The sequence below is a fragment of the Thalia democratica genome, chromosome 3 (assembly GCF_965202585.1).
Source record: "Thalia democratica chromosome 3, ktThaDemo2.hap1.1, whole genome shotgun sequence".
Lineage (NCBI taxonomy): Eukaryota > Metazoa > Chordata > Thaliacea > Salpida > Salpidae > Thalia > Thalia democratica.
Window position 1 is genome coordinate 51,252,287 of NC_139167.1, and position 15,229 is coordinate 51,267,515.

General features: G+C 26.3%; 1 protein-coding gene across 1 annotated transcript; it reads left to right on the plus strand.

Moving 5' to 3' along the window:
* Positions 1 to 241: 241 nt before the first annotated feature.
* LOC145832720 (small ribosomal subunit protein uS11) lies at positions 242 to 6,431 on the plus strand. The gene is made up of 5 exons (XM_082940036.1): positions 242 to 266; positions 2,881 to 2,943; positions 3,258 to 3,346; positions 5,354 to 5,592; positions 6,266 to 6,431. The coding sequence occupies exons 2-5, from the start codon at positions 2,884 to 2,886 to the stop codon at positions 6,331 to 6,333; spliced, it is 456 nt and encodes a 151-aa protein (XP_082796162.1). The 5' UTR covers positions 242 to 266; positions 2,881 to 2,883; the 3' UTR covers positions 6,334 to 6,431.
* The last annotated feature ends 8,798 nt before the right edge of the window (positions 6,432 to 15,229 follow it).

Genomic DNA, 15,229 nt, shown 5'->3' on the forward strand with positions numbered 1-15,229 from the left:
AGTATTAAAAAAAAAAAGTTTGTAAAAATACTTAAATAAAAGCTATTATAACAAAGTTAAAACTTGATATACATTAAAAACACTTTACTAATATTTGATCTTTAAACATCTTTTTATAGACTTTATTTATTTGTTTTTTTTTTTTATTAGTCCCTGATTAAATCTAGTTCTAACATTTTGGACTTTTTACACATAGGAACCTGTTTTAGATACTTCTTATAAATACATATACTTAATTCTTTCAAACTTCTATTGTCAAAAATAAAGTTAGTTTATTATTTATTTCTAATTTAAATCTTTATTGAAATAGTTGTAGTTTCCAAAATGAAAAATAGGAATAATGTCTTAATTCAATAGCCCCTATTGGTAATTACACAAAATTTTTGATGAGTTTTTTTTATTTTTATAAAAGAAAAGTGATTATGAATAAGTTATTCTTCTAGTATTTTATTTGAAAGTTTTTTGGCATTTAAAAGTTAGTTAATGATTTTAAGTTGCTATCAATTTGTAACTTTCCAACTACAAGAATTAAAAGATTAATGTTTATTAAGTTAATTCTTAAAAGTCTCAAATCTATCTTAGGAAAAGCTTGACAGTTTTATTCTAATCATCATACCTGTTCTTACCTCTGTTATTTATAAGGCTAGGTTATACTTTTCTCAACCATAATTTTTTTCCACCAATCAATAAATATATAGGCTAATTATTAATTTAACCTATCTAAAATTTTGTTTCCACATCAATTAAACATTTATTTTAACTTCAATTTGTGAGAGATTCATGTTTAGAGAGAAGGCTAAATTCATTTAGAGATGGCATGATGATGGACATGTCAACTTTAAACTAGACAGCTTATTAAAAAATAATTATTTTAAATCACATTTAATGTACAGTTTTCATCTCCATGTATTCATTTTAATCTACTAGGTTTGTATTTAAATAGTGATTCAAATTTATATTCATGTTTGAGAAAATTACATTCATATGAAGATAAGAACATTAAATTTAAATATTTTAATGTACTAGGTTTGTATTTAAATAGTGATTCAAATTTATATTCATATTTGAGAAAATTACATTCATATGAAGATGAGAACATTAAATTTTAATAATTTAACATAACTACAGAACCGTGATATATCCAATTGGTTTTTTCAAAACTATTGATGCCACTAAAAATAAACTGTTATTTTATTTTAAGAGATTTAAAAATACCACCAGTACTGAAATCTTAAATTTATCATAGTGTGATTTCAAATTGAATACATTTGTTTTTCATTTAAATTGACCAAAAAATTAAAAATAAAGGGTTAAAAGAAATATATTGTGATTTTAAAGATAACAAATCTTAGATACTTGTAACTAAATTTTATTTGATCATTTTGTTAAGTTTTAGATATTTTCAAGTTACACAAATTTAGATCATCTATTAATTCATAGAGCCCATAAGCATTAATGAGTCTGCCCTAACATAATTATTTTATATTAAGAGTTATCGTTTCTGAAAAAAAAAGAAGTGTTATGTATTTTAATGATTGAAAAGCACCTGGCTTTTTATAAAAGGACAAACAAATCACAATTAATTTCCAACCTTATGCTTAATTAAGAAATAAGGATTATTGCCAAAGATATCATACATTCTTTTTTTTTTCATTTTCACATTAACCAGGGTTGCCACAAACCTGGAATCCTGGAAAAACCTGAAATTTGACAATTTAGGCTGAAAATATAGAATTTTGATCAAATAGTACCTAGAAATCTGGGAAAACCTGGACTTTAAACAAGTTTTAGTTGTAAAGCAATGAAATTTTGATTTGACACTAAAAATTTACCATGCAGATAATTTTTTTTGGTCATCATCAGAATTTTTTTGTTTAAAAACACATTAAAAGTTGCTTTACAGTATATTTTCATTGTTGTTATTGTATTAAACACATTTATCTTGAACTAAATTAAAAATTAAAATAGACCCAAAACCTGTACTTTCAAAACTTGTAAGAAAATTTGATATCCTAGAGAAATTTTCCAAAAAACCAGTGGCAACCCTAATTCACACTAAACACAAGCTTTCGGAATACTTAACTAAGCAGATTCCTGCAACCAGTTCAGCTTGATGTCATAATGTTTTTACTTTATTATTACACCTTATATTGAGATATACTATTATTATGCTAATACAGAAGAATTTTTTTAAGTTAATTATGCCATTATATTCTTAATGTGAAACCAAGTACTTGACACTCCTTGTTGTGTACATTTGTTTAATTACAAGCCAGTTATGTTTGATATTTAAAATAAAATTCCACCCAAAAATTTAAACTTACTCAAAACAGAATATTCAGGTGTTCCAAAAAACCTGGAATCCTGGGAAAACCTGGAATTTGACAATTTAGGTTAAAGAAACCTGGAATTTTGTACAAACATTGTTAAGAACATAAAATTTCAAAACTACTTTTACATGTTAAGTAGTGAAATTTTAAATTGATACTAAAAATTTACTGTATAGATTATTTTTTTTGTTATTATAAAAAAACATTAAAGTAGCTTAACATTATCTTTTTTATGTTGTTAAACTACTTAGCACAGTTTTAAACCTTAAATTTGGCTTAAAATTAAAAATATATCCAAAAGGTGTACTTTTTAAAAACCTGGAAGAAGTTCATAAAACCTGGAAGAAGTTTCTCTAAATAGTCCGGAAGTTCTGAATGAAATATACCTAGTTAAGATGTATATTAAACTTTTCAATCATAAACAATTTTCCACTTTCTAATAAGCACTTGCCTCTTAATCTTTAACTGAGTGATTTGTGTTTTTAATTAATAGTTGGTTTAACCTTTATTTAAATTTTTTATTTAATATAACATACCTGTTTTGTTTCAGAATATGGCACCCCGTAAAGCTAAAGCCGATAAGGTTGAAGAGGTTGTAAAGCTTGGACCACAGGTTTTTATTATTATTATTATTAATCAATTTTAAATAGTCAAAATTTAATAAAAAATACTGATAAAATTTGTCTAAGTTTAACTGCAATTTATTTCAAAAAAAAAAGTTTTCTTGTATTTTATCTTGAATCACTGAATTAGGTAATTAGGTCTTCTTCAAAAATTTGTATTAAAAATACATGAGCTACATTTTATTTTTATAAAAGACTTCAAATTGATAACTGTTTTGCAACATTTTTTGTTCAGTAAGAAGTTTTTAACTTACTAGCTTATGTATAAGATGCTTACAATTTATTACATTTTATTTAAATCCAGGTTGCTGAAGGTGAAGATGTCTTCTCTGTAGCCCACATTTATGCTTCCTTCAACGACACCTTTGTCCATGTTACAGATCTTTCTGGAAAGTAAGTTAAGAAAGCTTAATTATTTGATTAATATAGTACATGTTAATCATTAATCTTAGTCTATTTTTTTAATTATTATTTAATGATCTGCCAAGTAATTATATTATAGACTAGTAGATCTTACAGTTTTAAAAGATCTGGTCAGTAGAAAATTAATTAAAGAATGGTCATATTAGATAATTTAAGATATACATATTTCTAATGAAATTGAATTTGTTAAGTTCAATTACTTTTAAATTAAGTAATGTATTAAGTTTTTTTCTTTAAGCAAATATGTGTACATTTAAACTTAATTTTTAAAACGTTTTTTTACCATTTATAAAACTTTTGTTCATATTTAGAAACATATTTTTTATCTACTACTGTGCACAGAATTATGGTACAAATGTTTATAGGATTACCTAATGTATGCTTTAAAGACCTAATTATGATACAATTTTCTAAATATATAAAAGATAATTTTTAATAAAAACAAAAAGCTTCTTAACTACTTAATTTTCATTAAAAGTATGTTTTGTCAGTTGTAAAATATTTTAATAATTTTACTATAATATGAATACTTATAACTTAAAGTTTTTAAATCTTTTAACAATTTTATAGAATTTAATGAACAATTAAAAATAATTTCTTCTCCCTTTTTTATACCATTTATACTTCTTAAAGAAGATATTCATATGTTTTTAATATATTTTTTTATGTTATTTTATGGTATTTTAGATGCGTTGCTTCTGGCTGCCTAATATTTTACTTACTTTATTTTAAGTTTTTTTTTCGGTTATTTTTATATATTTGGGTAAGGTTGGTAAGAGATAATGGTATAAATGTTCTTAAAATTCTGCTGTATTATCAATTTACCTCATTTGCTTAAGTTTGAATAATATTATGAATGAAAACATTTCGAAAAACTTACAACTGCAGCTGCCCCATTTTAGATGGTTATTTTTTAATAGTTTTGATCTTGCTATTTATTATTGTACTAACCAATATCTATATGCCTTGACTAATATTTTAAGTTATTTATGATAACACTGTTGCACTTCATATACTAAATTAAGTTAAACATAAATTTTCTGAGGATTTTGGGTCACATGTAACTTAAGTTTATAAATATGAGTTGCAATTTTTTGATTTCTGTTTAAAAATATTTAAATTCAGTGAAAATCAGAGCACATTTATTTAATTAAGCACTTTTTTTTTAACCGTACATTATCAGTATACAAAAATTATATGAGCTGAAAAATATGTATAAAGTTCTGATTGGTTTGATAGGGAGATTTCATTTCACCAAATAGAAACAGAATAAGACTAATTTTGAATCAATGTAAGCATAGTTTATCAATTTTTTTTACATGAATTAATCAATCAGTTTTCCTTACAAAAACAAATGGTTATTTTCCAATATCAAAAACAAGAATCAAGTACAAAATTAATAACAACGATATAATGATGGTTTTTAAATTGAAAAGCTATTTCCAGTAATGAAACCAATTATTTTTGGCCATCCTAGATAACACAATATGTTGCATTGTATATAAGAATTAAATTAAGACATGTAAGAAAATTATTTATGCATATATTTATTTATCCATACAAATTTTTCCAGATTAAATTTTTCTATAGTTCTCAAACTCTTGAAAATTATTAATATGGTTAATGTGAAGCTGGCACAATGCTTCATCATCTTTGTCTCAGTTTAATTAACAAAAACCAAACGGTCTTGGCACAGACGGTCGCTTACTACAACACTTTATTTGTTTTAAGCATACTTATCTTGCCGCACATCTAAAAAACTGATAAAATAATGTTTAGTTTGTTACATTCTAATTTAACTAGTAGAAAATAATGTAAGTTAAACAATATAATTATAAGATGATAATATAATTAAATAAAATTTAAACATTTGGACTGCAACAAAACATAATTATATTATAATTCTGATATAATTCAAATGAAAACTGAACATTTAAAATATTATTCTGCTTTTAACACGTCTTACTAACTCAACAGGGAAACGTACGTCCGTGTCACCGGAGGCATGAAGGTCAAGGCCGATCGTGACGAGTCTTCACCATACGCCGCCATGTTGGCCGCTCAGGACGCCGCCGTCAGGCTGAAGGAGCTCGGAATCACCGCTTGCCACGTCAAGTTGCGCGCCACCGGAGGCACCAGGACCAAGACTCCAGGACCCGGCGCACAGTCAGCTCTTCGCGGCCTCGCCCGTGCCGGACTTAAGATTGGACGCATCGGTTAGAAAACGTTTATTAAAACAACATTTAACATTTTGTAAACCATAAAAACAACTTTTAAATTTATGGTATTGTGACAAAGGAGTAATGATTAATTGTTTAATGCAAAATGTGCCAACTAAACTATAAAATTTTTGTAAGGAAAAATTAAATTTATTACCTCTCACACCAAGACAAATAGCTTGTGGTTAAGCGTACCGTTCGGACTCCACTTATGAGTCATGATCGTCAAAACTTGACCTAAATTAAGGGTATCACACGGTCGCGGGTAACGATGTATGTTTGTTACTCGCATTACCAAGTGATACGACATTTATCAAAGATATAACTTATTGTATTATAAATTGAGTTCAGGTTTTCACTAAAACATTTAATCAATACAATACTTTGCTGATCAGATAGTATTAGTATAATTGAAAATAAATTATTATGATAACTTTTTTAACCCTTTTTTTGAAAGTTTTACCAAACTTTAAAAAATTATTAGTATGAAATTTACCTCCAATTTGTGAACTACTTTTTATTAAGTCTTATTTTATTCTTAAAATCCGGTAAATAAATTATATAAATAATTTACTTTTATATCAACTCAAAAATATCACTATTATCTTAACTAAATACAGTTGTTAATTAAATGCCGTTTCATTTCATTAACAATCAAATATTTTTACAGAGGACGTCACCCCAGTTGCTTCAGACTCCACCAGAAGGAAGGGAGGACGCAGAGGTCGCCGTTTGTAAATTTCTGTTTGGAAATTTTGCTTTCGCACCTGATTAGAAATAAACATTAGCTAATTGAGACCCGAAATTTTTCATAGCAAATAAACTTTAATAAATTATTAGTTATATGATTATAGTACTGATATTATTAACAAATAGTTTGATAAATGTTATACGCATAAAATAAATGAAATTACTAATATAAGTGCAAAATTTCCCCACTGTTCCGTTAGAAGTGGAACTCTGTGACCGGGGCAGTGGGACTGAAGAAGACAACAATTCCATTGAGTGCATTTTGCTGAATCTGTAAATTTAATTGTATTTAAGCGGTATCTGTTGTAATAAGTCTAATTAAACACATAATTTATCATTACATTAAGAAATAAAGAATTCAATATCTAAAGTAAGTAAAATGTTTAGAAATATCTATAACAAAAACTTGTTCATTAATGAGCGCGCGTTAAGAATATTAACTTGATTATGTGAAAACGGTTGGCTACCGTATGTTTTGTGGATCGTAGTTTGCAAGAGTGCAGACCTTTTCAGATGTTACAAATGAACTGACTAACAATATAAGGTATTTAAAAGTGCTAATAAATACTACAGTTCTATTTATTATGACTATGCCGATAATAGCAGTTGCCGCCCGCTCAAATAGTTCTAAATAATAGTATCTAACACATAAAGTAAATGCTGAACTTCACAATAAAGGGTCAAGATTTTATCTGAAATGTAAAGAGTTAATAAACCAAAAATAATGAAGACAACCATATAAAAGTGCTAGCGTGTCAGTAATTTTTTTGACATAAAACTTTTTACTAAAAACATTTATATTAGTCTTTAAGTTTCTTTTTAATGTTTTATACTAAATAACACCGTTTCTTACCTTGAACCTAACTTTAAACAAAAAATATACCCAAAATGTGTACTTTAAAAACCGAAGAAATTTTGAATAAAACGAGCAGCAACTCAGGATAAAAGAATAAGATACCGGTACTTCTCAAGAAAACGATATTATGTTCCTTCAATTCGGTAAAGTCCGTACTATAATACTTAGTCTATTGAATTAAACTCCTTAAATAAAGTAAGGGCTACAGCCCTTAAGATAACATTTTCATTGTAAAACGGTCTAGATCAGGGGTCGACAGGCAGTTGGTGCTCGCGGGCCAAATTTCAAGTTTCTAAAATCTTCGCGGGCCGCAGTTTTAGTGATATTTAAATAATATTTTGGTTTTAGTCACATTAAAGAAAGTTTTACTCTTTTCACTTTATTAATTTAATGATATTTATTTACACATAGAATGCCTTTTTTAATTAAAATAGTTTATTGGAGTAAAATTTACATTGACAAATATACTTAAACCTTGATTAACTGTGTACTTTTTTTAAATATAATAAATGCTCGAATACTCTATTATAGTACCTTATTAGTAATTAATTAGCTTTTAACAGGGTTTCTATTTATAAAGTGAAAAAACTTGCAATTAATCAAGCTCAGATACCTAACTAAAGAGTATTCAGTACACCATGTATAAGCACACCAGAAATATATTATAATTAGTTATCTACACTACAGTCATAAAAACTGTTCTGAAAATTTATTTTAAGTGTTTGAAATAAAAGTTTACCTGAGTTTCTTTTAAATGTCTTAAACAAGTTTACCTAGTTTGAATTTAAAAATTTTTAAACTAGACTGAATGTTTGGCAACCCTTTTTAAAATAAAGTCACAAAATAAAGAAATAACGAAGTTTATTAACAGTGAATTAAGTATACAGCAAAAATAATATCATATATCAGCTTCTTGAATGGACAATTACGTTTCTTAAACATTTTTAATAAAATTTATTTAGCCATTAATAAAGTCGAAAAACTTAACTTTTTATTGAACATTATAACAATTCTTTATCTGCAATAAAGATGTTGTATATAAAGAGTAAATGTGAAATATAAGACGAGCTATAAAAACTAAAAAACGTTAGTTATGAGTTATTGCGAGAAACAAATAGCTATAGTCAGTTTCAACAAAGCAAATCATTATATTCAGTTACTACAGACTGATCAGAAAAAAACTGTTAAGGCAAGTTATAAAGTATCAAAAGTAATTACTAAAAAAAAGATACCGTTTAGAATTAGAAACTTTTTTAAGAATTTATGTTTGCGGCAGTAATTTTTTTGTTTATTTCTTCAATGACAACAAGAAGTCGTGTTTAGTAAACCTCTAAAGATTATAAAGCAACGTAAATCAAATTAGAACTTTAATCAATCTGTTAAGATGAGAGAACTGGTACAACAAATATTTCTCATCTGAGAGTTTTTATTAGAAGTGTTTTTACTGACTTTGATATTTTAGAAAAGTTTCTAGGTCTAAATCCAATGCACAACAAAAGGTAAAGGCGTTTTAAAAGCAAAGATGCAATCCACTTACATAAAGTTTTTCAAAGTAGAATTTTCTGCTTCCTTTTTTGGTATAAAATTAAATTACATTAAATAAAAGAACTGTCTTTTGTAATATAGCAATACTAAATAAATACTGTTAAACTACTTTTAATGTGTTTAAAAAAAGTATCTATATAGTAAATTTTTTGTGTTTAATCGAAATTTCATACTTTATACGTAAAAGATGTTTAAAGTTCCAGTATTTTTCTCAAATTCAAGGTTTTTCTAGACTTTTTAAGCATAACTTTTCAAATTCCAAGCTTTTTCGGGATTCAAGTTTTTTAGCAACATTAATTGTACACACCTATATGTACACCATTGTATAAATAATATTTCAAATTTTATCAGCTGCAAGACTTGAAGTTTAATATATATTATAATTCAAACCAACACTGTAAATTGAATAAAACATACATCATAAATTTAATTTGCCACTCATAAAGCAAAAAAGCCTGCATAATAACCAAAAACTAGCCTAATATTTTAGTATACAAACCAAAAACTGAAAAAATGACTTAATTGACTTGAGTTTTGAAATCTACAGATAGTCATAGTTTAAGTGTGTGGCAATTCTTACTTGTTTATTTGCTTGAATTTGAGCTATTTTGATTAACAATATACAAACCTTATAAATTTACCATCCCTAAATTTAGTTTGTATTAAGTAGGTAGTTCAAAAAAACAGTAACTGTGTATATTAGTGCACAAAAATTAACTTAGTTTGTCAAAAAAACATTGTTTGAAAAATTAAAATGTATACCTATCAAAAAATATTTTAATTTATATCATATATTGTTTTAAATGTGTCTTTACACACCTAGATACTACATGTATAAACAATAATTTTAGAAAATTATGAGTTAACTAAACTTATAATTTAAGTATTAAATAAAACGTAGTTTAAAATGGGAACCGCTCATTTCTAGCCCGCGATTATTTCCCACTCAATCAAATCCGAGAACCGCTTACCAACCAAGTGTTAGGGGTAACAATGATGGTAAAACATAAATTAATATTAAATAGAAATAAAACAAAATATTGAAAAATAAAGCAATAGATAATAAAAGTTAAAAACTTTTATGAGTGGTAATTGTGCGCGGTAAGGATTTGATAGGGTGGGAAATGATCGCGGGTGAGAATTGTCAGTATGTCGACTAAAATATGAGCTTTTTGTACATTTGTGTGCATAGGGATTAGTTTAAAGTGTTAAAAAAACTTATAAAAATATCAAAATGTGTAAAAAACAAAATAAAATAAACAATTTTTCTTACTAATATGTTATTTTAAATGTTTTTGTGCACAATCAAATATAACGTTTAGTAATAAAACGTCTACAAAAGAAGCTTAGTTTTAAAAAACATGTAAAAATTACCTAAACTTTCTGTTGTAAGAAGAAAGTTATGATGGAACTGAGAAAAAACCATGTGGAATGCTAATCTGCATTTTTTTACATTTTTAAGTTAATAATGTAAAGTTTTTTGATTGTTTTAAAATGTTAAACAGGGACTTAAACCGAATTTAATAAAATTAAACAAAAAACCAAAATAAGTTTAACTTAAAATATTTTTTTGCTCAGCGGGCCACAATTACATGCTCGCGGGTCACAAAATTTTCTTCCGCGGGCCGCATTCCATTCAAAAAATAAACATTCTCGCGGGCCGCAGATTTACCCTTCGAGGGCCGCATTTGGCCCGCGGGCCGCAGTTTGCCGACCCCTGGTCTAGATAATGAAAATAGAACACCAGAAAAAGAATTATCTGATCAAACCTCACCGTAAATACTGAAATTATGCAGATTAAAAAAAGCCCACGAGATAAAAAAAATTCAACTAGTACTGAACGTAACCGGCCATCTTTTGCTTGGAACCGGATCCTAAATTAAGATCATAACCGAAATTAGGCCGGATCTAGTTTGGAAAGACTTCGTTTCCGCTATCAGCTTCTTTCAGTTTTATAAACTTAGATGATTATGGTTTGAATATTAAATAAATTTATATAAAATTAGTCAAGCGAAAAGCCTAATTAAACAATAATTTGTTGTAAAATTTCAGCTCGTACAGTAAGTTTATCAAAAAGTTATCAAGTTCTCGCCTTAATTATGAATATAATTTAATCTACTTATGAGGCAAATTGTGAAAAGTTTTCAAGTAGAAAATATTTTTTTAGTTACATTATAATAAATTAAGGGATTAAAAATTGGGTTCTTTTAAATAAGTATTTAGAAACAATGTTTACACACGATCAGGATAAATTTAAGAACTTTACGAATTTCAGAAAATATACATTCTAGATTTTAACTTAGGTAAGATTAAGTTAAATTAAATTTTTTTAACCATAATATTGACAAAAACTAGAATTTAAATAATTTTGACGAGTTAGAAAAATGTTTTAAAGTATTTGATAAGAGTCAAGGTGACTTAGTACAGTTTCATTGGCAAAAAGAGTGGCAACTCTGTAGAAATATAAGACTAATCATTATTTTTAATATAATTAATTTCTAACGGTTGCATAGTTTATTTCTCCCTAATCAAAAATGTCAATTGTATGGAAGTTTTTCGATGTAAGTGAGGAAGACCCCTGTTATGCAATTTGCAGTCTTTGCAGTAAACTTATTAGAAGAGTTAATACGTAAAGTACTTCTCTTTTACTAAAGCATTTAAATTCAAAACATCAAGGAGAAATTTCAGAAGCTTGAAAATCATCATCTAACAAAGCAGTCAGCGATAGTTAGTTCCCAGCTCAAAAACAAAGGAAGCTAATAGCAATGAACCAAGCTAGTATTGATGAGAGTTATCGCCCTGTTAAACAATGGAAAACAAACGATCAAAAAGCCGTAAAAGTTCATAAAAAATTATGAGCATAAATTTTATTGACAGTCAAACATTTATAAATACTAGCGATCAAGGTTCCATAGACCTGTTGGCTGCTTTAGAGTCAGATTACTTGAATTCGAGCATTAAGTACTTCACTGATACAATGCTTTCTCAGATTTATGAAAGTTTGAAGATAAAAATACAAACAAAGTTATCAGAAACTTCGTTTTTGTCATTTACAAGTGACATGGACGAATTCGAAGACAAAGACATCATATATTTTTTTATAACAGCGCATTCCTTAAGTTAAAGCTTTGAGTACAAACACCCAGCTTTGCACTGTAAAGAAATAGAAGGTTCTCACACTGGATTTAATATTTATGAAAAAAAGTTTTTCTTAAAAGAAAATAGGGAAGTTTTTATAGAAAATTAAAGTATAATAATTACATAATTGTAAATAAAAACTCTTTTTTTGAACCTGGAATTTAAGAAATAAAACGCTAATTGTGAATTTATAGCTTAATCGTCATTATTTCCTACAAAGACATTTTGTTGTTATAAAAAGATACGCATAACGGTAAAAGTTTTGAATTTAAATAGAAATCCAATGCACTGGACCAAAAGTATCAAAATATAACGTGTCTACTTGTTTCGAGCTAGTTTAAATTTTAACTAAAATAATTACTCGTTTATTAACTACACCAGTTTTATTCTATCTAAAAAGTATTCTTTATATGATTTTCAACACAACTAGCAAATCTTAGTTTTTACTCATTTAAAAGAGTTAATAGTTGATAATAATAAGCGTTTGTAACTTTTAGTCTTTGGATAATATTTACCAGTGTGTTTTTATAAAACTGATCAATAAGTCTTTGCAAGTCGCACAATTAAAAAAAATCGTATTAAAAAATACTAAGAACATGTCAAAATTCCAGGTTAAAATATTTTTATTTTTTAAATTACATATTTTTATAATATTAGTATATTAAACGACAAAAAATCGCTAAAAATATTTGGTCCTACGACCTGGTGCACGAAGAACCTTTTGGTTATCAAATCGTACACCTTTTAACGTCTTGTCCAGGACAATTATATATAATTTTTTTCCACTAAAAAGTTAGTACATAACAACTTTGCAAGTTTATTTTACTATTCTCAATTATGGTTTTATAAACTTACATTAAAAATAAATCACCAGAATTCTAAAGTAAAAATAAACTGCGCCTAAGCGAGAACTATTCTAACTTTTACTTTTCAAGACTTTTAAGGTTACAACGAGTCTACTTAAAAGTGATATTTTTTATTTCAAAAATAGAAGCTAGTTAAAAAATATAAGAAACCAAAATCCTAATTCGTATTGTTCTACTTACGAGTAGGTTTTTTTGTTTTAAGAAATTTTACCAACAGTCTAACAAGCTACTATATGTAATTTTCGATTGTAACCTCTTTAATAATTACTTTGATATTACTATAAAACATTGGCTATGTGCTTAACTAAAATTTGATCTAATCAAGTAGAAATAAAAATTAGTTTTGACGTGAACAATATTTTAGGGTTGACTAAAATATTTAATTAATTTCTTATTTATTTCAAATTTATCTCTATAAACTTCAAACTAACTCCCAATTTAAAGCAGAATATTTTTAATACCAAAATATTTGAAGCAACTTGGTTGATGGTTAAAAAGGTTGCATGGGATTACCATGTTCATACTTTTTTGGGTATACTTATAATTACTTTATGTCTAAGGATAGTCTTTACTGAATAAATCAATTTTGTTCTAGTAGCATTGGTTAAGTCTATATTATAGAAAATACTATGATGTTTTTTCTATATTTTCTTCAATAAATAAAATTATTAAGCAGTTGATACTTCTTTTGTGTAAGTAAATTTACTAAATCCTTGATATTATTGTTTTCTGAAAATATAGAAAACAAGAAGTTTTATCGTGTTATCAAGGAATGAAACAAAAAACAATACTCAATTGTGGTTTAATTACTTTATTTGTTCACATTTTTAGACACACATTAATTTAAAGATGTTTTTTGTTATCTAAATTGCCGATTACTTTGTACGCTTTGTGTATAAAATTTCGAGTATATTAATATTTTTTCGTATGCTACAGAACGTTTTAAGGTATTGGCTCATGAAAATTATCCTTTTATAGCTTTTTACAAAATTTGTCATCTCTCTTTAAAGTTAGAACAATGAAATAAGAAGTTTAGTAAATTAACATGTCTCTAACAAATTGTATACACTATTTAACTTCTCAAAAAAAATAAACACATTGTTTGTTATAATTAAGCAGTAATCTAGAATAGCTAATATTTAGGTGTTTAATTAAAAAAAAAGGAACTATTTAATTCAATATTCCCTGGAAAATATTTGTTTGTGCCGGATTTAAAGGTGATTCCATTGCAGTGCCATAAATCAATTTTTATAAAATGCTCTAAAATAAAGCATTAAATACAAAAAAGTGATATAGAAACATTCTCATTAGCAGAATATTTGCTTAACAGTACATACTTGTGCAAACAAAAATGAAGAGAATATAAAAAAAGAATTATTTGTAATTTTAATTATTTCAAAAACATGCTAACTGTATAAAAACAAAATTTCAAATTTATCCTCTAGTTAAGGCAATTTTTTTAAATTTTAGTTTATTGATAAGTTTGTATAATTTCTAGTATGCAATTTAGTTAAGTTAAAAACGAATTCAGAATATTATTGATCTGTATACTTGTGGAATTATCTGCTTCTTGATAAATTTAAAATTGTTCCTTGATATATTTAGCTGTCGATTACGACTTGTTTTTTATTTTTTTACAAGTTTTATTGAAATATGAATATAAATAGTAGGAAAAGTATCGTAACTTCTTTTTAATGGTATATAAGTTAAAATTTTTAAATACTAGTTGTTAATGATGATTTTTTAGTAGGACGAAACAATTTCATTGTAATCAAATGTTGTCAAAAGCTTTCGAAAAATACTTTAAAGTTTTCACAAGTACAAGTTTTTTATCAATGTTGGATATAAATTAAGTTTAAGATAAAGAATAACTTTATTTACTAGTATATAGTTTGAAAAGATGCTATAATAGTACCTATTGTCTAAACGGAACACGTTCAAAATCCACCCGCAATCAAAATCCACCCAGTCAACCGCTTACCGATCGAAGGTAAGGGTTAGGGGTAAAGTTTTGGTAAAATAAAATAATTAAATAAAATGCAAAAAAAATATAAAATAAAGAAAATATAATTGAACGCGGGTGGATTTTGATAGTATACCCAATTATCAAATTTACCCAAAATATGCAAAACAGTGTTTAATTTTGAAATAAGATTTTTTTTTTTTGAATTTTAAGCATATTAAATATAAAAAATCAATAAGTTCAAGGAGTTTGTTTAGCTAAAAATAAAACAACTAAATACTAACTTATAAATCAAAAAGGCAATTAAAAAGCACTAATTTACATAACTTTTAATTTATAAAACTTACCCCAGGGGTAAATTTACCCCAGGTTAAGAATCGCTGTTCTAAACAAAAGATAAAACAGTTATGTCTTTAACAAAACGCGAAATACCTTCTAGCTTTTATTTCATTAAGAAAGTTCTACTTAAACCAAGGGCAAAAATTGTACTCAATTTTAATCAGACATGTTCATTAA

Excerpts from the sequence above, each read along its gene's own strand:
- LOC145832720 (XM_082940036.1), top strand. The coding sequence starts at position 2,884 with ATGGCACCCCGTAAAGCTAAAGCCGATAAGGTTGAAGAGGTTGTAAAG. Across the intron at positions 2,944-3,257 it reads TTGTAAAGCTTGGACCACAG|GTTGCTGAAGGTGAAGATGT; the intron begins GTTTTTATTATT and ends ATTTAAATCCAG. Across the intron at positions 5,593-6,265 it reads ACTTAAGATTGGACGCATCG|AGGACGTCACCCCAGTTGCT; the intron begins GTTAGAAAACGT and ends ATATTTTTACAG.